The following is a 27,096-nucleotide window of genomic DNA, read 5'->3' on the forward strand; positions in this document are numbered from 1 at the left end:
TTGAATCGTTATTTTAAATTTGTAAATTAAATTGAAAGCTAAAACCGGTTGGAAGTGGATTTTATACCAAGACGAAAAAGCAACCAACTCAGTAGTTACTCTTTTCCGACAATCAGTTACATAGAAGAATGTATATAACAATAATTGAATAAATACTTAATAACCTCCACACTCATTTATCATCTACATAATTTTTTACATAGTAAAGCATTTGAGATTTAAAGAGATTAGAGAGAGTTAAGAAGATAAGAGAGTAAAGAAGTTAATCTACCAGTGACTGGCTGTACCGGCAACTTCGTACGCTTTTGAATTTAAGTAAAAAAAATTGTAGCCTAAGTTACTCTTTATTATATCAGCTATCTAGCCAATAAAAGTCCCGTCAAAATTAGTCAAGAGATTAGCCGGAACAAACAAACAGACACTCCAATTTTATTACATGTATAGATGATATACATGTATAGTGGTCTAAACAAAACAAAGAAAATAATATAATTTTATCAGATTATAATACATAGCTTCTGTCATATATAGCATAGTTTTATAGAAATTGCTTTAAATTTCACCATCCAGTGGTCTTCTCATTTTTAAGGTTCATACCAAAGAGTTAAACGGAAGGTCCGTTGAAGGATTACTGGGACTCCGTTGTCATCAGGCTGTTTCTAATCAACCGTAATAGTTAGTTTCTTGAAATTTTAACAGTTGATGCATTTCTGATGCCGCTATATCAACAAACTACAACGTAGTAAAAAACAAAGATTAACATTACAGATATGATGTTTTTGGTCTTATTATAGATAACGATACGGAACCCTTCGTGCGTGAGTGCTACTCGTACTTGGCCGTTTTTATTCATAATACCAAAATTTACACATATACGACTCGATCAATACAGTTTGTTAACACACATGAGATATTTAGCTGTAGGCTAACGCTCACAACATACAATGTAATTTAATTAATTAAACCTAATCTTCAATCCGAAACGGGTGAAACATAGGGTTTAAAGTGCTGATGTATATTTTAATTCTGTTTTAATTTACTTAGATGAGCACAGCTGAGTGGTTTTAAATTCCATGCGTACGTTATTTCATCTGGTTTAAACGTAATGATAGTGTGTTAACCCTTAAAGCGATCTTTACCCCACTAATTATAATACCTTTAGGACATGCGTAAATAGACATCGTCTAGACAAGTGCGGGCTATTATTATATTAGTGAGTACAAGAGCATTTCCAGAGCCATAAAATATGTGGTCGAAATAGTAATGATAAAATAAAGTAAATAGAAATCGATTGTTCTGTGTTCGTGCCAAAATCTATTGGAAGGGGGGGGGGGGGTCAGCATGTCTTCTCACTATCATATCCCTCCTCAGACTCTCCTTATAAGTCGTCTTCTTCCCCTCCCTGCCTCTACGCTCACGCTCATCACTCTCAATCAATCAATCAATCAACATAAACTTTATTCAAGTAGGCTTTTATAAGCACTTTTGAATCGTCATTTTACAATTAAGTGAAGCTACCACCAGTTCGGAAAGTAGATTCTACCGAGAAGAACCGGCAAGAAACTCAGTAGTTACTCTTTTTTTAACATTTAAAAAATACAATATCACGTTAATTAAATACAATTATTTAAATTAATATATCCTGCTTGAAAAGTATAAACCTATACTATAGGGTTATATAAGATATATAACTACGCGAAGGTTTTTGTTAGTTAATTGGCATCCTTCAATACTGTCACGTCTCAAATAAATAAATAATTATTTTTATTTTAAAAAGTAATAAAGATAATTTGATAAGCACTTGGACTGTTAGAACGGTTCTATTAGATTACGTCAACCTTAGGCTTAATGATGCAACGTAACGATTACATAATATTGATTACAATAACCAATTAAAATATTTTATCATTAGTAATTATAGTACTTACTTAGTAATGCAATTTCCATCTTAATCTGTGTTCTTTTTTTTAATATTTGCTTGTGTTTTTTAGTGTAATATTGTTTTTCGATTTTTCTCAGAAACGTGTGTTTGATTACACTATTACACGCATCTGCTCGACAACCGCCATTGGGATAACAATTTTGACGTCAAATATTACACGTATAAACAGTACAGAGCGTCTTTGGCAAATCATGTTGTACACGTCAATGTGTGCCATGTATGGTGGTCTATACATAAAGAAGGATACGTTTGATATACTGTTTATGTACAAGCTTTAAAATTAAAGAAATATCAATTAACAACCCGTACAAACACTTAATTTGCTATTTTTATAATTTAAAATTCTATTAAAGAAAACACTGTTTTTATTATTTAAACTTAAGATATAATTAAGGTATATTACACAATTATATTAATCTTAAAAATACTTGGATATAGTATATATTAATTTCCAAACTGGTTATATATAAATATTAACGTGTACCTTATTGACGTACGCTGTAATTGAAATGGTGGAAAAGATTAACTACTGAGTTACTCGACGGTTCAACTCGTCAGAATATACTTTCCGAACCGGTGGCAAACGTCCTTTTATACACTTGATTTGATTTTGACTTTTTTAACATTATTATTCAATCACTTTTTAAAATCATTTATGAAATAAAAACTCATAATTATTTACAGATCCCGTAGTTTTTATAAAGGTGATAATATGCAAAAAATATTTGTAAAACTAAAATTCATTAATGTTTTTTATCAAATGTCAAGTCTTCCTGTATCCTCCAACTGTATCGTTCGTCGCCTTGAGTTGAAATTTGTTACAGCTGTTCTTGTGAAGAAATATTTGTGACAAACTACCACCAACTTGAAGCACTAATGAATATTATTAATTTATAATTAAGTTTGTTTGTTCTCAGTCCACTTAGGTTAAAATATTACCCCGTTCAAATAAACTACGTGATACGGGTCATCAAATATTCTACCGCTACACAGCAATACTCAGTATTGATGTTGTCCAATTTAAAGATAACAGGCACAAGGGATGTAATATCTTAATTGCCAAGATTGGTGGTGCATTGGAGTTGCAAGGAACATCTTTTAGTGGAAAATACAAACAAAGCCTAATTGCTAGCCTACATTAAATAAAAGGATTAGTCTTGAATACAAAGTTTGTAACATAAGCCGACGAAAAAACCTTCAAGTTAATGTATTCCTCACTATACTTGGTGGTACGGCTTTGTGCAAGCCCGTCTGGGTTGTTCCGGTTTGAAGGGTGAGTGAGCCAGGGTAACTACAGGCACATAACATCTTAGTTACCAAGGTTGGTGGCACATTGACGATGTAAGGAATAGTTAATATTTCTTACAGCGTCATTGCCTATGGGTGATGGTGACCACTTACCATCAGGTGGTCCATATGCTCGTCCGCCAACATATACCATAAAACAAAAACACTAAGAATGTCTTAGCAGTAAGATGTAATATATGAATGCCTTGTAGGTAGAAAAGTTGTAACACTTACGAAGACTTACAAAAAGTCCGCGGCGTACTATAACGGTTAATTCACAAATAAAAAAAGACAAAACAATAGATTTACGATTATTTTTTTATGTATTATAGGCATGTGTTTCCTAATTAAAATAAATATCGAATAAAGGAAAGCCGTGTCCGTACGTTTCCGGTCATCTAGTCGATAAACAATAAATACAATTGTTAGAAAACAATCGATATGCATTTTGAATAATTTATATTACGAGTACATTATAACAATAAATCTAAGCACAATCACAGCGACTGGTTTTACTTGGAGACTGCACGATAATCAATAATCAATTTTAACTGCGTAACTGTTAATGTTATGAGTCGAGTTGACTCAGTTGAAACAGATTATTGCAGGTTCTCAGGCAAGCATGACTGAATTTTCATGTGCTCAATTCAGAAAACATCGCAAGGAAATCAGCATGTGTCAAATTGAATTAATAATTAATGAAATTCTGCCACATGTATATCTAGCAATCCGTATTTGTGCTGTGTGGTGGAATAAGCTCCGATGGGAGGAGCTCCAAACCGAGAGAGGGGAAACTGACTCGTATGATGTAAATGGACACGCCATAATACTCTTAGGCCGTCACATCCCGCACAGCTCTTTTCTCTCATTTATTGACTTGGCAAATCGTTACATAGTATAAAACAAAGTCGCCTACCGCTATCTGTATGCTTAGATCCTTAAAATTTGATGCGATTTTTTTAATAAATAGAGTAAGTCGAGACGAAGGTATTTGTATATCATTCATGGACAATTTAGTAAAGAAAGACTGATAGTTTTATATAAACTTAATATAGCAATGAGTTTAGATGTAGCACATCTGCCTGGCAACATGATACAATGTTTTTCTTTGTATACAGCTGGATGAAAATTAAGCGAATAAAAATCCTGATAGTACATCACGTTTGGTTACGAACATTGTTAAATATTGCCCTACTTTATCAATGCTATTCAACCAGCTTTACATTTACGTAGGCATGTGTCTTGAGTCGATAATCACACTGCCATACTTAAAATTCAGGTTGAAATAAACGAAGCGTTGCTTATTTCCTGCACTGTGAGTGGCTGAATCCTACTCAAACACACCTCCTTAATGTTTAAACCAATAGCGGTTCATCATCAGATATTTGTACCAATAAATATTACAAGAACTAGACGTTTTGGGAATAAAAAAAAAACTTGGGCAAATACTCGACTTATGCAAATGTTTGTCGCAAATACATCCAACACTTGACAAAGAAACAAGTTCATTGACCACGCTGTAAGTAGGTCTCACGTTTGAGTATTTATGGTTGCCCCATAACAACAAAAAATTACTTTATTAAATAGACTTAAAAGCACTAATTAAGAATCTACTGTATTAAACAAAATATTTCCCGCGGTTATACAGTGACCGTTATAATTTGTTCTCGATTCAAATTATTTTAGAAACCCTAATTGTATTATCTAGAGATTAATAAAAATAATTTTACTGTATGGAGAAGGATGCATTAAAGTATGTTACCGTAGAATAATGTTTATTTCTCTTAATTCTACTCTATCTAGTGCAATTATTATTATAATTAAAATTGATCGACGATTACCAAATACACATCGAAATAATGTGTTTACCAATATTTAAATTTAGCAAATTCGTACTTTTATTTAGACGGACTGTCGAAAAATCTACTTGTTGGTAATTTTCTCCTGCAGACAATGCCACTTCACAACGTCAATGCATAACTAACATGTAATATCCGTTGGTGTATAGTGAGCCAGTGTAACTACAGTCTGGTTACACTGGCCTGATCATCCATTAAAGTCGAATACGGAAATACTGCATATTTTTATTTGGAAGTGGGTTGTGCCATACACAAAGTGTTACCAAGAAGTAAATTAGAAATAACTATGTATATTACCAAAATAGTTTATCTAATGAGCTGTGACACTTAGCCGCCTAAGTCATAAAGTAATTTAATTTTCGACTTCAAAACTATTAAGACCGATAAGTATTTAATGTGTTAGCAGAAACAAGTATAACGTCAGTGAGAGAGGACATTTGACCAGCACTCGACAACCAGAGCCAGCAAAATGAAGATTGTTGTGAGTACTTTTATCATAATTGCTTTTAATACTAAATCTATTACTTTCTTATATTATTTCAAGTAATCTTGTAATAACTGAAAATAAAATATTCATGATAGAAAATAGTTAAAACGTTGTTTTCTATTAAGCCTAAAATGATGTATAAATTGTTTTTTTTTTAGATATTGGCCGTTCTATCCTACGTCATTCTGCTTGACGCCCATCCTTTAAATGGACTTAGCTCAGTTGGAAAAGGAATTGGCTCTGAAATCGGAAGTGGCCTCGGCACTGGTGTTGGCACAGGCGCTGGGTACGGTATCAACGGCGTCGAAGCGATTGGAGATCGAGTGATTGGATTAGGCTTGGGTGCGGTAGAACTGGGAAGTGGTATTGTCGAAGGAATGGGAACCGGATTTGCAACTGCTTTGGATGCTGGATTGCGTCTCGCAGGTATTGATACCGCAAAGGAGAAGAAATCGAGAGACTAAGCATTAACAACAGATAGAACAATCAAAGACAACGCAGACGATGACTTAATAAATTATATAACAGATCAAAATCAACGAAGCAAAGGAGGCGAAGAGGAGAAAGATGATGGATCTAGAAAGATATCGCTCTAAAGTTTAATATTAAAACGATTTCCAAATTATATGCATATAAAAAATAAATATATTTGTAAGTCACTTTATAAGCCTTTCATTTCATACGCCTAAAGTTACTTAACAACAAGCAAAGCAAACGCGGTTAACTTAACTTCGGACGAACTAACTGACATTGATTCTGGTGGATTAGTATAAATTTGAATATTTTTATAGCTTTAAAGGAACTTGTAATTTGTAAATTATATGTAGTCGGACTGGCAAATAGGCAATAGACAATAATTAGTACTACCTTTAGACATTATATACGAAATGAGAAACATATAGGAGTCCCTAACATTGAACTAAGATTATATGGCCCTAGTACTTTCAAAAAGAAACACAACATTACAAAGTATTGCTGTTTGGCATTTGATGAATACCTCTTGACTTCCAGGCAGGATACATTACATAAATATATAATTGTATTTAACTAACATGATTGTTTTTTTTTAAATGTTGAAAAAGAGTAACTACTGAGTTTCTTGCCGGTTCTTCTCGGTAGAATCTATTTTTTCGAACCGTTGGTAGCTTCACTTAATTGTTAAATGACGATTCAAAAGTGTTTGTAAAAGCCCACTTGAATAAAGTTTATTTTGATTTTGGCGATGTCTACCCAGGTGGGCTCGCAGAATGACCTACCACTGAGTAATTACTACTAAGTATTGCTTATATAAATATGGAAAGTAAAAACGAACATAAACAACCATCAGCACACAATGCAACAATGGCGAGTTGCTGACTCTTTGTCGTTGCTACTCATATAAATTATAATATGGTTTTGATTTGACTCGTACATTGGGATTAAAGTGCAATTATGTTGACGTTTCTCGTACGATGTGGCAGCAAAAACAATTGCTTCTTATGTAGATCAAGTCGTTTGTGATGCGTTGACGTTTTCCCTGCATGACGCAAGGAAATATTTGCCACTTTCTTTCTTTGTATTAATATTGACTGATTTTATGTTAATTTATAATCTAAGCCTGAACATAAAACTTAGTCTCGGAGCATCAGGATATACCATTATAAAAGTAAATGGTAGTAAAGTAAAAGTAACAGCCTCTACATTTCCCACTGCTGAGATAAGGCCTCCTCTTTCATTAAGGAGAGGGTTTGGAACATATTCTACCACGCTGTACCAATGCACATGTGGCAGAATTTCGATGAAATTAGACACATGCAGGTTTCCTCACGATGTTTTTCTTCACCACCGAGTACGAGATGAATTATAAACACAAATTAAGCACATATATGTAGTGGTGCTCGTCTGGGTTTGAACGCGCATTAATCGGTTAAGATGCACGCGTTCTAACCACTGGGCCTTCTCAGGTCATAAAAGTAAATAATTAACCAAATTGATGCAAAAAGGAAATATACATAAGGCCCATTTACAAAATCCTCATCCTTGTCCCCAAAATCCAAGACGATCCAAGGGAAGATCGGAACAGGTGCAGCGAACATATCTGTGTTTTGTCAAGTGATTAATACGTGTTAACGTTTATTTGCATCCCGTTTCACGGTTCCTTTATCATGAGACGGCTAGCACATGTCAAAGAAAAAATACGATGAATTTGTCCGCTTTATAATACGGTAGAGATTCCTTGTTTTAAAACAAAGAACATCGGTATCAAAAAAAAGAAACAAAATATACTTTATTCAAGTAGGTTTTTACAAGCACTTTTGAATCATCATTTAACAACTATTTTAAGTGAAGATACTCAGTCGTTACTATTTTCAACATTTAAAAATACAGACATATTACTTAATTGCAATTATATATGTCTATAATTTTTCCCGCCTGGAAGTCAACAAGTATTAATTCCACGCTTTTTTATCGTCTGCATAATCTTGTACTGAATAATACTTGTATTTTTTACAATTAATTTTATTGAATTATATTATAGCTATCCTAGAGATATTAGGGTAAGCTTGCCACAAATACAGGACGTGTAATACACTTTCCTCGTTTCTAAAGAGTCAATTTCTCAGTCCGTCTTCCCGATGTCAATTTGCTCCTACTAATAGGGACGTTTGTCTTGCGTTCGGAGAGCAATTACAATCTCAGATTTGATAGGAGTTGAAGGAATTCAATTATGTCAATACTATCGAGATTCAGATAATAAGCCCTTTGATTTATAATAAAATTATCAGGATTGGGTCTAAGCTTTCATTAGATTGATTAAAATAATATATGCAAATCTAATTTAAACTATTGATTTTTGTAATCCGAATTATATTACTATCTACTATTATTATCTTATTAATATTATCTATAAACTATTGTAAAACATTAAAAACTACATAACTTTGAATTCGTTTTTTAATACAAATGCTTCAAAAACTTGAACACAAATTAAACATTATGCCTTTGAATGATTAAAAAGCGGCCTAAGACAATTTTTGAAGTTTACACTTCGCGAGAACGAAACAAACAGACATACACAGACAGACAGGGTAACTTTCACTTTTATCATATCTGTACATATAATCGTGCAGAACGATGTGTATTCGCACCATATTCAACTATCATCATCATCGGCCCTTTTTTGTCCACTGCTGGACACAGGCCTCTCCAAGTGCACGCCACTGTGGTCTTTCTCTAGCTACTCGCATCCAGCTCCTGCCTACCGCCTTGTGTAAATCGTCAATTGGGACTTGGGACTTGAGACCCTTCGAAAATTTGTAGTCGATTTAATCCCGTATTTTGAGAAGATTTTTTTAATAATAGTACGTAGAACATGACAACTATACTAAGGCTGAAACTCCTGAGAAAGTATAGAGCTTAAGTCAGCACACCACTTCAATACGTTTTGCATATAACGAGGGCAATATTTAGGACCTCTGAATGGAATGTTACACGTTGAAATGGCCATTTTTAAAGACCTGGTTTGCTAACGAGGTGTAAGTCCTACGGCGTTATCACTGTCACCGCACGGAGTCATTAAGTAATCACCATTTCTCGAATCTATTAACATTAATAAGTATTTAATGTGTAACAATTAACAGGTGAGTATATAAATGTCGAATGATAGAGAAAATTATACAAGCACTCCGGAGCACGAGCCAGCAAGATGAAGATTATTGTGAGTACTGTACTTATAATTTTATTGCCTTCTTAAAATATAATGTCAATCTTTTCCAACATTATTCTAAATAGTGTTTAACTTTAACAACGTGTCGTTGTAACAAGGATATAGATCTATAAAATACTTATAAATTATTTCGATTTCAGATATTGGCCGTTCTCACTTACGCCGCTTTACTCGAAGCTTATCCACACGATGCCCTCGGTCTAGTCGGCAAAGGCATCAGTTCTGGAATAGCAGGAAGCCTTGGCCTTGGCGTTGGCTCAGGTGTTGGTCTTGGAATGATAGGCGTGGAAGAGATCAGTGATAAAGCACAAAATTTAGGGTTGGGTGCGGTAGAACTGGGCAGTGGTTTAGCTGAAGGAGCAGGAACGGGATTTTCGACCGGTTTGCAAACTGGATTGGGACTCGTCGGTGTTGGTAAAGAACCGCAAATCGGGGGCGATGGTTATCGCCAAAAACAGCAGCGACAGCAGTGGCAGCAGCAGCAGCGACGTCGTGGCAACCAAGGATACAACAGTCGAGGCCAACGTCAATACGCAGACCCCATCGTGAGTAAAGTGTTTAAAGTTTTACACAATTACATAATAACAATGCTTGCTTAAAAATAGGAAACTGTTCATGTGATGATAAAAGAGGCTGTTAGAATATTTTCACTTCTTATGATTCAAGTCCGTTTGGTTTAAAATATCACGTTAAAGCTTGTTTTTGAAAGCATTTGTCATTTTACAAGTTTACATAAATATCATACGGTTTTCTGAGTGAAATGCAGAATTTAGCCACAAAAATTTATATAATCTTTTAGTACCCATAACGTTTTAAAAATGTTTATAAAAATATCCGGTCTTTAATAACGACCTTTAATGCTTTTTAAGTACTTTTATATGTCATAGCTTTCAAAGCTCGCCTGTTTTAATAACATCACTTTAAAAAGTTAAACATCTGGTTTTAATAGTTTAGAAATTAATGTTTACTATGTTTTTAAATTTTCGATCAATTATTAAAGCTTTGCTTATCACGTACAAGCTTTCCGGTGAACATTAAATAATATGATAATTAAAACTATAACACAACTAATATATATAACAACGTAAAACTAATGTATATTTTTTATTTAACAGGGTCCAAACAGCATATTCTAGCAGAATGGTAAAGTCACACAGCAAGGCGGTCGCAGCTATCAACATGAAATTCCAAAGAAATGTGTGATATAATAAAAAAACATTAAAACAAATATCTTTTTTTATAAAACTACAACATCTCCATTGCAATTTACTCGGGGTCAGCACAGCATAGCTTCTTCTTCCATACTTCCCTATCCGACGTCATCTGACAAGTAACATTCTTCCATTCCATATCGTCTTTCACACAAACCATCCATCGTTTCTTTGGTCGTCCTTCCTCATATCCCTTCACGTTCCCTTCCTTCCCTTTTTATTAAAAGTACTAAAAAATAATTTCCACCCATTGGTACGATTGACATTGACCTTTAGTACTTTGAAATCACTTTTTATTTTCTTTAAGATTATTATAAAAACATCTTTTAAGCCAGGAATCGGCGATAAGTAGATCAAAATGTTCATTATAATCATATAAATAGTCCTTGAACACAGAGAAGGCAAAATATTGAATTTTCTCAAGTGGTTTAGGCTTTTGACGCAATAGGTATCCAATATGAACGATTGATCTCAAATATAATTACACGTCAATAACAGCTAGTGTTTTGTAATGAAACTATATAACATATAACAATGTATTTTTCTTTGTAAGCTTCTGATTTAAAAGAAAAATAGAGCACGTGTTCCTGTCAATTTCCATGGTAGAAATAAAAACTAAATCCTTTTCGGTAACATAATATCATCCTAAAGTAAATTTCATATTATTTATTAATTTCACCATAATATTAGTACATTTGTGTAATATTTTTATTCACTTTAAATGTCAATTAGTTGCTTAAAAATCAAGAATCAATTGAAAATAAAGCAGAAGAAAATATTTTAAAAGAATTGCGAGGTCCTTGGGTTACAAGAAATTTTGAGTATAGATGTATTTTTTACTAGGTTATTCAAATAAGTAAATACAACGATCAGTCTCGTGAAAAAGACATTCATAGATAATGTCGAAATATCGATCTCCATCAACTAAAAATAAAACATGGTAAATATCCCGTATTTAATGACAAATAAAAAAAATAAGCATGTTAATTTAAAATCTTATATAAATACAACAATAGTCCAATTAACACGTAGTCAGTGATACGGACGCGTCGCCATATTGGGAAGACGTGACATCATCGAGCGTTAACTTTTAACCGACTTTACAATGTGTCAGTTCGACCTGCAACCTCGACCGCACCGATCTATCCCTTGTATATCTTCTGTTACGTAACGTAGGCCCAACCACAATCATTAAAATTAAAATCAACTGTACATAAGAGGCGAGATGGCCCAGTGGTTAGGACGTGTCCAATGATTGCGGGTTCATCCAGGCGAGCACAGCTGCATTCATGTGGTTAATTTGTAGTTATAATTCATCTCGTACTCGGCAGTGAAGGGAAACATCGTGAGGAAACCTGCATGTGTCTAATTTCATTGAAATTCTGCCACATGTGCATTCCACCAACCCGCATTGGAACAGCGTGATAGAATATGTTCCAAGCCAGTGGGAAATTTACAGGCCGATGTTTTGTACATCATTTATTAAAAGTAACAGCCTGTATGGTTTCTAACATAAGGCCAAAGCGGCCACTCCTTTTAAGAATAAGCTCAAATCATGATTTGAGCTTATTGGAATTACAATAAATACACTATTTACTCACATAAAGCTTATTTAACAAGACTTAAGGTCTACTGGCTCGAACGGGCAATATTAAGTTTAATTATATTTTCGTTATTACATATGTATTTTATATAAATGTGTCACAAAACACAATATCAAAGTATATTTCAACCATAAAAGAGCAAACGCCAGAACAGCGTGGTGGAATATGTTCCAAGCCTTTTCCTCAATGAGAGGAGGCCTTAGCCCAGCAATGGGAAATTTACAGGCGTTACGTTTACTCTCCTATAAATTAAAGTACAGACTATTGTTAACTAAATATACTCGTTCATAATTCAATTATCTTTTACCTTGCATGAAATAAACGAAAATAAATTTCAAGATTTTCGTAGTTTAATCTTTATTTACTTAAGTTATTAACATTTAGTCCTTATAATTTCATAATTAAAATTATCTCGTATGAAATAATTTAACGACAAATTTTCAGTTCGTTAAGTAAACTTTATTGAATTATCACGAAAGCAAAAACATTAAGAGTTAAAATGCAATATAGCGTGCAATTTAATTTGGAATTCAGAAAACGTAGTTTTCCTTGAATGACCCGTTAACCAGACGTTACGCAACCTGCCTCTTACACTGTCTCTATATACAATGGGACATATATTACGTATACATTTGACTCGGTTTCTGTTGATTTTCGAGAAAGATAAAGAACAAATGTGTTCCATTAATATATCTAAGCAATTTCATTTGTAGAGAGTAGCTACTGTAACTCACGCTGGATCTTCTTGACAGAAACTCCATTCCGAACAAGCTTAGCTTTGCATTCATTTTTTTTAAAGCAACCTCACCATTTACTTACAAGAAAAAACTTTTTTTAATTTTGTTCTATAACATTAAAATAAGAATCGACTGTTTTGTTTTCAAAATATTTCGTTCAGAAAATAAAATCATAACCAAAATATTCTGCTACAAATATTGAGAATATCAAAAGAATTGTTTTGAATTAATACCATCTATATAGAAAACAGCAATTAATACAATAATTTTAGTGAGGCTTAGATAAACTAAATTTTAAAATAACAGCCGTACTTTCTGTATTTCAATTTTAATTAAATACTTATAACGGAATTTCGGCACCAAATTCAATTTCAAGGACTAATCACGATCAAATTATAATAAACTAGTAATTGCCACGTCTTCGCTCGTTGTATAGAGGTTGATAGCAGATCTAATTGACATTTGAAAACACCTTTACACGTGAGCTAGGAGGGCGGATATACGTTAATTATAATTCCCTCTTGAACAAGCGATCCAGAAAAAGAGATTTTTTATTTTATTTAAAAATAAAATATTTCAAAAGCTTTTATAAAACTTAAATTCTTGTAAATATGCGTGGGTAAAATCTAGCAAATGAAAACAGTTGCACCCTTGTTATGAAAACGTAATAGCCGATACTTAAAGAGGCTTTATTTATTAACTGAAATTATAAATATAAATAAATATAAATATCGTATAAATAATTCTATCAGAACTTGTATCATTTTAAATAATATATCTAGTAGGAATGCTGCACTATGACATAGTATGTCGCAATGGGTGGGTCTAGACTGACGTCAGGCTAAGCCTATGCGACGCGGATTTCTGTGGCAGTATCACGTCTGTATACAGGTTGGATAAAAAGCGAGAAGGAAATTAAATTTAGTTAAAAAATCGAACTGATATGACTTTAAAAAAATACAATGAAGAAATGTTAAGAAAAAATATTAAAATCACATTATTTACACAAGTACCTAAGTACATTCAAGTTAGAAGAATAAATGAAATATATATCAAATATAAAGGTGCTATGGCTAATTAGATTTAACTGATTTCAAATCGAATGCGCACTCAAACTAATAACATTTGTATATTCTTACAACATTCTGTATATAAGAACCAATTATGTTGACACTATAGATTTCAGACTTTAACTATTAATTTATTTATAATGTTAGTTTTTTTAATAACATTGAATGAGCATATCTTATGTTATAAGGAAATATAAAGTAGGAAGAAATCAATTAAAAATATGTTTATTACATAATAATTAATTTGCTTGCTATATATATATGAAAATATAAATGTAAAAAAGACAATGTCCGTACATGTTGACACGAATACGACACCGTAGAGAAGAGTCATATTTGAGAGTTACCATATGCGGAAAGCAGTACCAGTACTGGCCAGTTTCCAGTGACCATAATTTTTAATTAAAATAATGTCGGTAATTAATTAACATGATTCTATTTTTAAGTTGAGTTTCTTACCGGTTCTTCTCGGCAGAATCTACTTTCCGAACCTGTGGTGGCTTCACTTAAAATAATTGTTAAATAACGATTCAAAAGTGCTTGTAATAACCTACTTGAATGAAATGTACTATGCTTTGATTCCTAACTAACAGTTTTGTATTCCAAACTGATCAAGGACCCCTACGCTTACGATAAGTACACGTACACTTCATCTCGCGTTTGACACCAAGAAAAACATTATGAGGAAAGACAGGGAAACCCTTTTAAAGCGATAGCGAGGAAAGTTTTTAACCTCTTTGGTGTACTTGTTAGACAGAAGGCCTCGAATCCAAAAGTATTGGGATCAGATCTGAAAAATTTTCAGTACCAGCTCGTTGCTCGTCTTGCGTTTAATATGGTTTCGGTCATATATATATATGACCTATATACATAGCCTTCCATCTGATTATACAGTGTTGTTGGTACAGAGTGCAGTTGTGTTTGCGTAGACATGTAGGTACTGTAATAAACCCGGCTGGTCTCACTAAAGGTTGACCGTGACCGAAATTGGTCATAACGACATAATACCACTATTTTTAAACGCAATTTTAGCTCGTAAAAATTGGAATAGCCATACGTAACATTCTAATAGGGTAGGTGACTCTTACCTATGGTTTCTTCAGATAATAGTGATATTAATTCCAAAATTGTTTTATGGAATAGGTTGGCTGACGAGCATATGGGCCATCTGATGGTAAGTGGTCACCATCACCCATAGACAATGACCAGCGTCAGAAATATTAACTATTCCTTACATCGTCACTGCGCCACCAACTAAGATGTCATGTCCCTTATGCCTGTAGTTACACTGGCTCACTCACCCTTCAAACCGGAACAAAACAATACTGAGTACTGTTGTTTGGCGGTAGAATAACTTATATGTGGGTGGTACCTACCCAGACGGGCTCGCACAAAGCCCTATCAGCAAGTAATAGGTATAAGTATAAATAACATTTTGTAACAGTCAGACATACACTTATATGACAAACATTTCACATTCCATCCGTCTTGGTTTTTTAAAATGTTCGAACGAAAGATATCTCAAGCAACGATCCATTCGTATTCCATGCGTGGAAAACTTTTAAAGTCCTCTCAGAAGTATATTTCATTTTAAATCCTTTGTAACAAACAGCGACTTACAATGTTTCTTACGAATTACCTTCGTTATCGACAATACAAGTTTTTAAAAATAACTATTGTAGAAACTGACGCTAATGATAAATTTAAATAACAAAAAACTGATTCACTTAGAGTGATAGATATTCTCAAACTGAATGTAAAACTTATTAAAAAAACAAGTGAAAATTATGGCGAACCAATAATCAACTATTGCTTAAGCGCCATTTTGATTGTATGAGGCGAACTCGTATCAAAAATATTGATTTATTTTATTAGGCACCACCCACTCATCTATTTCACTACAAACTGTGTTTCGGTTTCAAGTGTGAGTGCGTCACCAGGCAACATCTTAGTTGTCAATGTTGGTATTTATACGTTGGCGTATTGGCGGCATAAGTGGCTTATTCTTTCCGCATCGCCAATCTCCATGGTCAAAGGAAACCATTTTCCATTGAGTGTTAAGATTGTGAGTGCGAACCACTTAATTTTCCAATAATAAATTTAATCCAATATATTTGTCAGTCGAACACTTTAACAACTCATATTCGATCTTCGTTACTCGTAATTAAAGTCCAGACTATAAATTGATGGAAAAGGCTTTTCATTCAAAAATAAACTTTTCATTTCAAAGAAAATGGTAATTTACCTGAATTGAGTAATACGAGTAACGAACCAATTATTATTTAAATCGTTAGTAATTTAAATTGTTCATAATATAGAAAAGTTTGTAGGTTTAATTCGATTCATTTTAGTTAGTTAACAATGGCACCATTATATGATGATATTCCTTAGTTTCGTTGGAACGGAAGCCCATTTCATAAGTCTGACAGATGACGTTTAGAACCTATTCCTTACAGAATATATGGCAATTGAACCAGTCTCCAATATTTTACACAAAAACAGAGAATCAAAATGTATTGCAATTCATTAAAACTAAATTTCAAAATACAATGACTCATAAATGTCCCACTGCTGGGAATTTGCGTCAGAATTTCATGATATGATGTATCCATTTCCCGAGCAGGAGATGAATTATAAACATACCTGCCTTAAGCACCCAAAAAGTGATAGATGCATCTGACATGTGTTTGTATTATGGGTACATCTGGTATGCATGAAAACACAGACACCACGGCACCAGCTACACTCCAATATTACACTGGCAACATTATTATTTTGAAAATTTCTTTATCATCTTCATAACAGCCTTCGTATTTCACGTTTAAACCCGACCTAGTTTGAAGTTTTATTATATATTGTCAATAAAGTCGAGACGAAGCAATATCAGACAAAAGTCGCTTTACAAAATATAAACTTAAATAAATATAGGTGAAGGTAACATTCGGCTAATAACAGTTTTACGACCGATCGGCCCGGATTTACGACTCAAGCTTATAGTTTAATAACGAATATTGTAAACATTAATATGAAAATCAAAATGTATGTACTATCATTACCAGGACCATTGAACTTACCTTTTACAAGAATAAATTATTGAGGTTACAATAGTTACAGTACGTATAGAATCTACAAGAGTCGTAAATAACCAACAAAAATATCATAGTTACTAGTTCCACTGCTTGTTGCTTTTCGCCAAAATTGCAATGAATAAAATATTAAATTATGTCCAACACGTGAGTTTCATCTGAAGATAGCGAGTGTACATTCGGACAATAACGAGATATTTTGCAAGTGCGTTATTTAAGTTAAGATCGAGTCGTGATCGACATTTGTTAGTTGAAATTGTATCACACGTGTATCCAACGAGTCCGCATTAGAGTACCGTCATTTATATAAATAGGTAGTTTCTCCATTCATACTTATCACTGGCCGCCCTTTCCATTGTTAGTTATTGCACTGGGTTATGTGGCATCTCTCAAATAGTCTATATCCTTTTGCCTTAACAATAAATCTTAATTTTCCGAAACATGCCATAGACTAGGATTCACTTAACCATACATTATAGTGCTCATATTTTTAAGGCATTCACCAAGTTTATTTTTTATAATCACTATTCTTCTTGAATTTTGCGTCCCTTCGACAAAGAATCAAAGAGGGAAGCTCTTTGATTTCCAAATTTGTCGCAGTATGATAATTTGCTCTTAATTTGGAGTTTGCTACTTTGGTTTGGGATATAATTAATGAACAATCAACTAGTAGGTATTGGTTGGTTCCTTTGACCAATAACATTGGCGTTACAGGCCATTGAAACTGCAGGCTATTGGATCTAAGTTATGGTCGTTGTATGTTTTGTAATTACAAGTCCATTGACCCATATATTTGCTACCTGAACGCAATAATTGAATGTTGATTGGAACTAAATAAACTGATGAGAGAACAAATTGACTATCGAGTATTAATATTCTTACCAATCATAAATACGGAACTTTGAATATAATTAAAAAAATGTGGAAAAGAAGAGCTAATTAAAAACTATGGAACACAACAACAATCTTAGTTTCAATAGATTTAAAATCTGATACTAAAACCAAACCACATCTCGTATGAGGACGGTTAAATTAGAGCAGTCTAATCGCTTCATATGAACGGAGCCTAAAAACGGCTCTTAGATTAAGTGTAAGCATTTAACCGGAGACAGCGGTTAGTGCATGAGGTATTACACGCCTCACCGCCTGCGGAGAGACTAATTACTTACGTACTCGGGTTAGGCTTTGCTGATTTGAGAAGTTTCGTACCTGAAAGCAAAAAATATATTTAGAGAAAACCCCAGAAAAAGAAAGCATTAATAAATTCCAATTTAAAACTTCATGGTTAGCGATGCGGGTCAAATCTTTCGGGAGAAGATGTCGGCCCCAAAACAAATACACTAAAATATCTTCATTTATATCATAAAACTAGACAACGAGATGGAAAATAGGGAAGAAGAGGTGTCATGGGAAATGAAGCAGAGACAGAAAAAGGTGGATGATGCAGGTACAAATCGGACAGAGGAGCTGTAAAGGTTTCATGTATCAAATAACTTATATTCTCGTTAATAAATAGTAATATAATCATTAAAAATACACTAGTATGTCATCACATACCAAAATTCCATTTTTTTTTTCATTTCCTTGAATAAGTATTTACAAAAGAAAATGGAGCTCCAGGTAAGCATTTAAGTCTTCTATATTAGAATCAGTGATTAACAGTTTTAAGAATTGTTTTATGGGTATTTTATTTTATTTTTTAAAGGCAGACGAGCTGGGTCTTCTTATGGTAAGTGATCACAATCATCCATACACATAAGCGCTGTAAAAAATATCAAAAACTTCTCAGCTACCATTGGAGCTAAGACGCTATGTCCCTTATGCCTTTTACCTTCAAACCTGTACACAGCAACTCTTAGTAAACTGATTCGCGGTAGAGTGTCTGATGAGTGTGCACTACCCAGACAGTTAAACAATTGTCTCCTTTCGAATATCAAATCAGAGGTAACAGATATGAAGATACATTTGTTTAAAAGTGAACACCCGCTAATCGTGTACAAGTGAGGCCGATTAGATGTAACGATGACATCAGTCGATTGAATTGAATGTTTACTGAATTACGACACTGTTAAGTACGCACTAATTGAACAGAAACAATCTCGTCGCTTTGTTTAGTTTTATAATGTCAAAGTGTAATCGTCGCACACAAAGTCAGCTTTCGATAATTTTCACACAGGATTTATGACATAAATCGTATATGATAATTAAATGTTTATTGAATAGGAGTTTCGATATGGCCCAGTGGTTAGAATGCCGATGATTGCTGGTTCAAATTCAGGCAAGTACGCAGGAAACCTGCATGTGTCCAATTTCATAGAAATTCTGCCACATGTGTATTCCACCAACCATAGCTGGGCACCGTTAATCAAATAGTTAACTTCGTTAATCGTTAATCCGCTACAAAAAAAGTTAGCTTCGTTAAGCGTTAAAGCGTTACATTTCAGAAGAATTAACGCAAGTTAACGTTAATCGTTAATCCGTTAATATGTGTAAAATTGCATTTTTATGTCGTTGCGTTAGTGAACTTATACAACTTGTTTTGTCTTGTTTGTTGTTGGCTTAGGTTCTGGAAGTTAACAGGTTAGAAATAAAACAAAATACTTGTATAATTCAAATGTGTAATTTAATCGTCGGGCATAAGGTGCATATTCCCCTTCATGAACATTAACATGTTGAAGTTCTCGTCTGAAAGCGAGGCTCGTTTTGGTGTTAAAATGTCTTTACCCGTGGAAAACAGACGTTCAACTGCAGCGCTTGAGGGTATAGCAGTATTGTATTTAATAAATAGAATTATGAATATCTGTTTCCCGAGGAATGCAGCATCGTTGAACGAGTCTTTTGATTTCATGTCCAGCCACATTTGAACGAGACTTTGTGCTTTATTCTTTAAAGAGTTGGAGCTCTTTGGTTTTTCTAATCATCGTTGTTACTCGCATTGCTCCCTCCGCCAGTTAAACTATCTCTGTCCTTCGAATTTTCCGCTGCTTCTTGTTGTAAAGCATCTTCTACCTTTTTCCCATAACCTTCTTTAGTGAATCCACTCTACTGCTGTCATACGTTTCCAGTCATATCAACCGGAACTTTGGGTGAAATGCCGCGGCAAGTAGGCACTGTTCATCATTCAGGAGTAGACCAAACCTTTTCTCTTTACCATTTAATAAGGCATTGGCTAAAGCTGTGCAATTTACTAGGCCCTTAGATTTAATATTTTTTACTTTATAGACAGTTGCTGCAATTGTCGGTAGTAGTGATCCGAGATATGCTTGAGCTTCTCCTTGGATACGATCGAGAGGGACGTCATTCGTTTCATACTTGTCTGAACCTGTTTTTCGCGCCGCGCCGCGGTGCCGAGCGGTAAATAGTAGGCATTAGATTAACGATTAACGGGCTTCTGCATATTAACGAAAGTTAACGTGTACGTTAACATTTTTAAAAGTTAACTTAAAAGTTAATTCGTTAATCAAAATGTTAACTTCGTTAATTAACGATTAACGGATTAACGAGTTAATGCCCAGCTATGCCACCAACCCACATTGGAACAGCGTTGTATATGTTCCAAGCCATCTCCTTAAAGGGTGATGTTGAATAGGATTGTCTGGTCAGGAACTATTGAATTTGGAATTCATCGCCTTTTTACCACAGAACTTCGAACCATCCAAAACATCTGAACCTGTAGTTCTTAAAACACGTACGAAACACTTCGATTCCTCGTTTGGATACGCACCAGTAAAGTCTGGACTACCCGCACAACCGTATTCCCCACCACTTTCAATATGGGTACCTTCATGTCTAGAGTGAAAAGGTATCTTCTAGGGAAGAGCACTTCATCAAAGGCTGTATCCTCACTTTCCAGGAGGTGTGGTAACTATCACGCGCTAGATTGATTGATACATCGAAAAAAAAAAGTTCTTCTAACTAGAACACACATTCCGAATAGGTAATAGCTTCACAAGTTAAAAATTGTGAAATAATACTTCTCAAATGTATTTTAGATTTTATTTTAGATATAAATTAAAAAGCCCTGAATAGATTTCAAAATGGATAAAATGAAAAAAAAAATATATAACAATGTTTGGCAGTTATTTATTGACTAACTAACATAGTTCGTTTATGATAACAATTAAACTCACAAAATAAAACGTACAAGCTCGTCAAAAACTGATTTCAAAGCGATATACTAGTATCTGTAATAATGATTGATCTTATATAACAATGTTTCATGTTCGAATTCAATTGAATTTTATATTTTAGAAACAGAAGCAACATCGTAAACATTTATTCGATGCCATTTTTCATCGTATAGTTAACATTTATATTTCAAAACGGAAAAATTCTAAAACAAAGAGAAGTTTTACAAATCAAGAATAGAATCGCAAATGATTCCAACGCATGTACAGTCGGGCTGAGAAAAGGTTCGTCACCTTAAGATCTATTTTCGTGTGCTCAGTATGAGCGATAATCTGCTTTACCGATCGAGAATGACATATTGCATCGCAATTATTTGATGTTTAGATTCAAATCAAAATAAACTTTATTCAAGTAGGCTTTTAGAAGCATTTTTGACTCGTCATTTGACAATTAAGTGAAACTATTCCCTGTTCAGTAAGTAGATTTTACCGAGAAGATCCGGCAAGAAACTCAGGAATTACTCTTTTTCAACATTAAAAAAATACAGTGATGTTAGTTAAATACAATTATATGTATGTAATATATCCTGCCTGGAAGTCAACAGGTATTAACTCCACGCTTTTTTATCATCTATAAACGTATTCAAAAGGTACTAAGAGTTTAAGACTCGATAAAATGAATTTGAAAACTGACGAAGGTTTTCCTACTCTGACTGTACATAACATAACATAACAGCGTGATTTCGTAGGGAGTAACTCGTCTATAAACTTACATTCGACATTTAGTGAACGACTTGCCTCGAACTCGGTCCACGGAGCCAGGAGCGCGGCCCGCGACTTTCGTACTATACGTTGACGTGAAATATCACCGAGCACCGAACGAACTTTGCGGTCTGCGGGAATATTGTAAATTCATGGCTGAAGAAAATGCCATGTTATTACAAGTTTAAATTTTGAACTTTTTCGTCGTGCTGTTGAACGATTAATGTGCTCATTCCTCCGTTCGATATTTGTGTTAATACTAGCTTCTGATCGCGAGTTCGTTCGCGTATATTTGGGATTTGTTACAGGAGGTATTTCAGAAGAAAATCAAAATAACCCATAAGGATACAAAATTTTAAAAATTTTAAATAAAGAAGATGATTCTTGATGATTTTTTACATCTTGTGTCCGAAAAACCCAAAAAAATAGGGTTCCGTAACCCTATTTTTTTCAAAATAAAATTTATTCTACGTTACTTGTGAATAATGTACCTTTCAAATAGTGAAAGATTTTTTTAAATAGGTCCAGTAGATTTTGAGCATTTTCATTACAAACAAACAAAGTTTTCCTATTTATAATATTAGTATAGATATAGACAAAAGAAGCATTTTTCCAACACAAAATAACAAATTTCTACTCAGAGGAATTATATAAAACGGTAACAGTTAATTGGATATTTCCGTGTTTAGGAGGAAAAATATTTTTAAACGTTTTAATCAACGTTGATAGCGACTATATATATTTGATAGCTCTGATAAAATAAAACAATGTAAACAGTAGCTCACAATTTTTTATCTGTATAAATATATCTATGCAAAATATTAAAAAAAAAAAGTTCTGTGTCCGCCTATATCCTCCCTCTATTCATCTAAAACACCCCAACAAATTCAAATCCCTATCACTAATAACTCTTTTTTATTAATTACAGATTAGGAAATATTAGTTAATTATTAAATTAACGTTATAACATAAATATATTTTCTTATAAAAATCATCCCTTTGAAGCTGGGGGTTGGGTATTGGTCGATAATGTAAGACTCAATTAGAACGTAATTCTGTACATGAAATATTATATAAATAATTGTTATCTGTTTATTACAGATGACTACCTCTCACATTATACAGTTATTATTATCTTTTTAATCTGGCAACATTAACATTTGACAGATAGTCAACACGGCGGGAAATTTAGAATTCGAATATGTATTTTATTTAGTAGGTAGTCGCCCGCGGCTCAAATTTCATCAAATCCAGTTCAGCGGTTTGGTCGTGAAATAGCTACAGAGAGACAGACACAAACAGAGTTACTTTCACAGTTATAATATTAATATAGAATAATATAGATTGCGCATTAAATTCACATTTTCTTACGTTACAGAACATTTCTCAACATGTAACAACGATACTCCCATACTGTCTGAGTAAAAGCTTACATGTAAAACATGCCAATAACTTGTTTGTATAAGCGAGGAGGAGCTACAATATTCCTCGATGTGAAACCGTCCGACCTTCGTATAATAGGAGCGCCTAATGCGACACCTAACGAGTCCAACCTTGAACCTTAGACCTTCAAACCTGACAACCGCTTCATGCCACTCTCGACTCCACGGTTAACTTTTATCATCAAAACTGACATATTCTGCGAATGCGAAATGTCGTCTAAGTATTTATTTATTTGTAAGCCAAACAGGACCTGTTTATGTTTCCGACATGTTTAACATCCGACAACCTTGTATATATTTTTAGGGAATATATTACCAAATAGGTAAAGCACCTTCACAAACACTTACTTAAGTCGTTGTCATCCAAACACAGGATAAGGTAGGTCTTTAAAAATGTTTCGTCTGTGATCCTGTGTTTATCCTGGCTCACTTGCCTTCCAAATCAGAAGACAGTAAACCACATATGTTGGTGATATTTCTGGTTAGACTAATTGATGACCGAGTAATACCCAGATACGTTAAGCTGTAAAAAAATTCATTACTACTAAAATATTAGACAGATATTACTCTGAACTGAAGGACGTCTAACAAGGTTAAAAATACATAAAAAAAATTCTTTGACGAAATTCTCTCGCGTACTTCAAGTGCTTACATAAAGTTTATTGCGTTAATTATATCATTTTTAAAGCGTAGCAACGAACAGGCTTTTATCTTTTTATCTATCTAGCTCAGAGAGATAAAACTAGTTATAAGTGTTTATTAACTATTCTAAATGTTATTCGTAATGGACAAATCAAACCACTGCAATTTCAATGCAATAAAGTTTGTTCGAGTATTCTTCTACTAAATAAACAATACTTTATATTATTGTCGAAGTTGCAGACAAGATGAACAACGTTTATTTCATAATCGAACTCCGCCACAATAAAATATAGCTAAGACTTTCTTGTATACGAAGGTATAAAGAAAATTTCTGTTTAGTCCCATAAAAGCATTTTAGAATTAATTTACAATCGTCGACAAGAAAAGAACTAATCTTCAGCGGTATGAAAAACCATGATCTTTTGTTAAGATAGCCTGTATAGATAGATATACTACTTAGGACTAGTAAGGGTACCTACCACTAGTTTCCCTTTTGATATTATCAATAAAAAATAATAGGAATTTTTCATTTTACAAGTATGTCTCGAAAAGGGGCAGAAAATCGATATACATAGTTCTTACCACTAAAATTAAAAGTTCCATTACTGAACCAAATACTCCACTTCTGTTTTGCAGAAGGATGGATGGATGAAGGATTAGTGTTAATTCCACTATATCATTGTAGCACAAGTGTGATGCATAAAAAGCTAAACCCTGCTTATCCGGATTTGAACCCATAGTTTTACAGATTCACTTAGCTTTGTGAATTAACGACTCTTGGTAAATCTACCACCTACTAATTCTACTGCCAAACAGTAATAGTAAATGGTAAATTGTTCAGGTTTGAAGGGTGAGTGAGTTAGTGTAACTATGCGCATAAAGGACATAACATCATAGCTCCCAAATTTAGTAGCGCATTGCTGAAAGAAGGAATGGTCAATTATCGATAGTGACCTAGAGGTCACTATGGTTAGTATGGGCGGAACTTTTGCGCATCTGCCTACATTTTTTAAATTAAAAAGTTCTTCAGTCTCGTCTCAACATTAAATAAAGCCATTTCGATTTCCATATTTATTCAAAGTAATTGCCTGATTCATATTTTTGTAGTCGAAATTGCCATTAGGTGCGCCAATGGATCTCATCTTCCATCACTACCAGTAACAACTTACTAGAAAAACAAACCTCAAGCTATCCTTGAACTTACAAGGTGCCCATTTAAATTCCATCAATATTCAAACCACCAAACAACTAACAAAGCAGATCCAGCACTAAGGAGAGACCATCAAAGGCAGTTTAATTGAGCCGACGCTCGGAATAGATTACATGTGGATTGGAGATGGCAAGATGGCGAATTGGAAGAGGGTTGGCAGTTGAACACTTTTTGTTGGCAATTTCTTGCAACTATGACATTTCATTATGTCGGGTTAAATTTTGCGACACCTATAAAAACATTTTCTTATGTATTTATAGAATGAAATGTTTTAATAAATTCTCATTGTGAAGGACACCACGGGCACATTAGAATAACATACATGTCATAAGAAAAAAAGGAATCTGTAAAGGTTGCGTTAAATATTTTGAATGACATACTAATTTCTAGAATGACTTAATATTTCCTTCTGAAAATATTTGTCAAATAATTTATCGTGTAAGCTAGTAAATTGATTAAAAGCTAACAAATATTTCAGAACTGAACAACGTCTTCTTTTGTCTTGAGAACAATCACCAATCGTGCATACTGGCTACTGGACTATAACGGTTCACGTCAACTATATCAAATAAATGTTCACTATTATTGTTGAATTCCGCAAACATTTATCTGTATTTAATTTTCTGCATTTCATGGAAACATAACAATTTCATACCATTAATATTTGAAATCATTTAACACTAGATGTTGCTCCCGCATTCGTCTACCTATCTGTTAGGGGATCACTAGTTGGTTTTAATATAAAAAAGGAAAATACATATATATTTGTATGTGAAAGTAGTTTGTAGTTACGAGAGAAACGAAGTCACATTGGGAGTTTAAAAAATATATATTACGAGAACAAACGACAGCCCTATTACTCGTTTTAGTATGACGGTTACCAATAACCAGAGCGAATGGAATATGAATCTAGCTGGATAAGCGTCATTTATTACACTTTTAGTGAACCGTGACAAAATTGGAAAAATGGCACACTTTGAAATCAATTTAACGATGGCATTTTTCCAAGACACCCATTAAATCATAGTGGGATAAGCGTTTCATATGAAAGTAAATTACAGGAAATTCTTAAAATATATTTTATTTAATCTTCTAATATAGGTACGTAGATAGTTCCGGGTAATTACTCTGACTGGTGATAATAATGAAAACATACGTAAATATACTATAAGGTCTTTCTTGTTTTGTTTTTGTTGGCTTAGCCCAATATTAACCAGTTATTCAACTTAATATCAATACAAAAACATCCTGTTTTATAGATCAGTCATTATCAAGAAAGATTAACGAACTCGAAAGTACACACTCTTTATTCTGTAACTCATTCACTCAATCTGATGCGATTAAAAAGAGACAGACGCGGGACCGACGGCTTTTTTTCTGAAACTTGTGAACCTCCAAGCTCCTGAGTACCTTGGAGGTGCAATTGAATAAGTTCGCCAATAGACCAACGTTGCAGTCAGTTAGTCAATGTCTTTGACAGTGGCATACCATGACGTATACAATCTTGTCGTTTATCTTCCTAACTGAAAATAGCCGTATTCCTGTTCTACCGTACCGAAAAGTGACAAAGAATAAAGAATGGTTTGTTAAAAATTTTAAAATCAATTTTACAAAATGGAACATTTCGTCAAACCATCCATCAAAATCGGTGATGGATGTACCGTTCGCGATAAACTTCGAGGAAAATTGAAGGATAATATCTGTCAAATTGTCGTATCACTTGGAACAGCTCCAAGTTATTTTTTGTTAATGATTAATGCGATATCAAAGACAACAGTGCGATTGAAATAAGAAGGATATTGACATGGTGACCCACTTGTAACAGCATATTTATTAGATACCAGTTGTTTCATGCGACTTCGCTCGCGTTTTAGGTTAGGCTAGGTTAGTCATTGATGGTCACGGTAGCATGCGTAAGCGATCC

General features: G+C 33.7%; 2 protein-coding genes across 2 annotated transcripts in view; one reads left to right on the forward strand and one right to left on the reverse strand.

Annotated features, from left to right (window-relative positions):
- The window catches only part of LOC124540556 (calsyntenin-1), a 203,432-nt gene that overhangs the window by 125,896 nt on the left and 50,440 nt on the right, over window positions 1-27,096 (reverse strand). The gene's annotated exons all lie outside the window — the stretch shown is intronic.
- On the forward strand, window positions 5,131-6,249 carry LOC124540557 (uncharacterized membrane protein YFL067W-like). Its single transcript, XM_047118231.1, has 2 exons — window positions 5,131-5,569; window positions 5,734-6,249. Exons 1-2 carry the CDS (start codon window positions 5,558-5,560, stop codon window positions 6,037-6,039), a joined length of 318 nt encoding a protein of 105 aa, XP_046974187.1. The 5' UTR covers window positions 5,131-5,557; the 3' UTR covers window positions 6,040-6,249.

This window comes from Vanessa cardui, chromosome 25 (assembly GCF_905220365.1).
Source record: "Vanessa cardui chromosome 25, ilVanCard2.1, whole genome shotgun sequence".
NCBI lineage: Eukaryota > Metazoa > Arthropoda > Insecta > Lepidoptera > Nymphalidae > Vanessa > Vanessa cardui.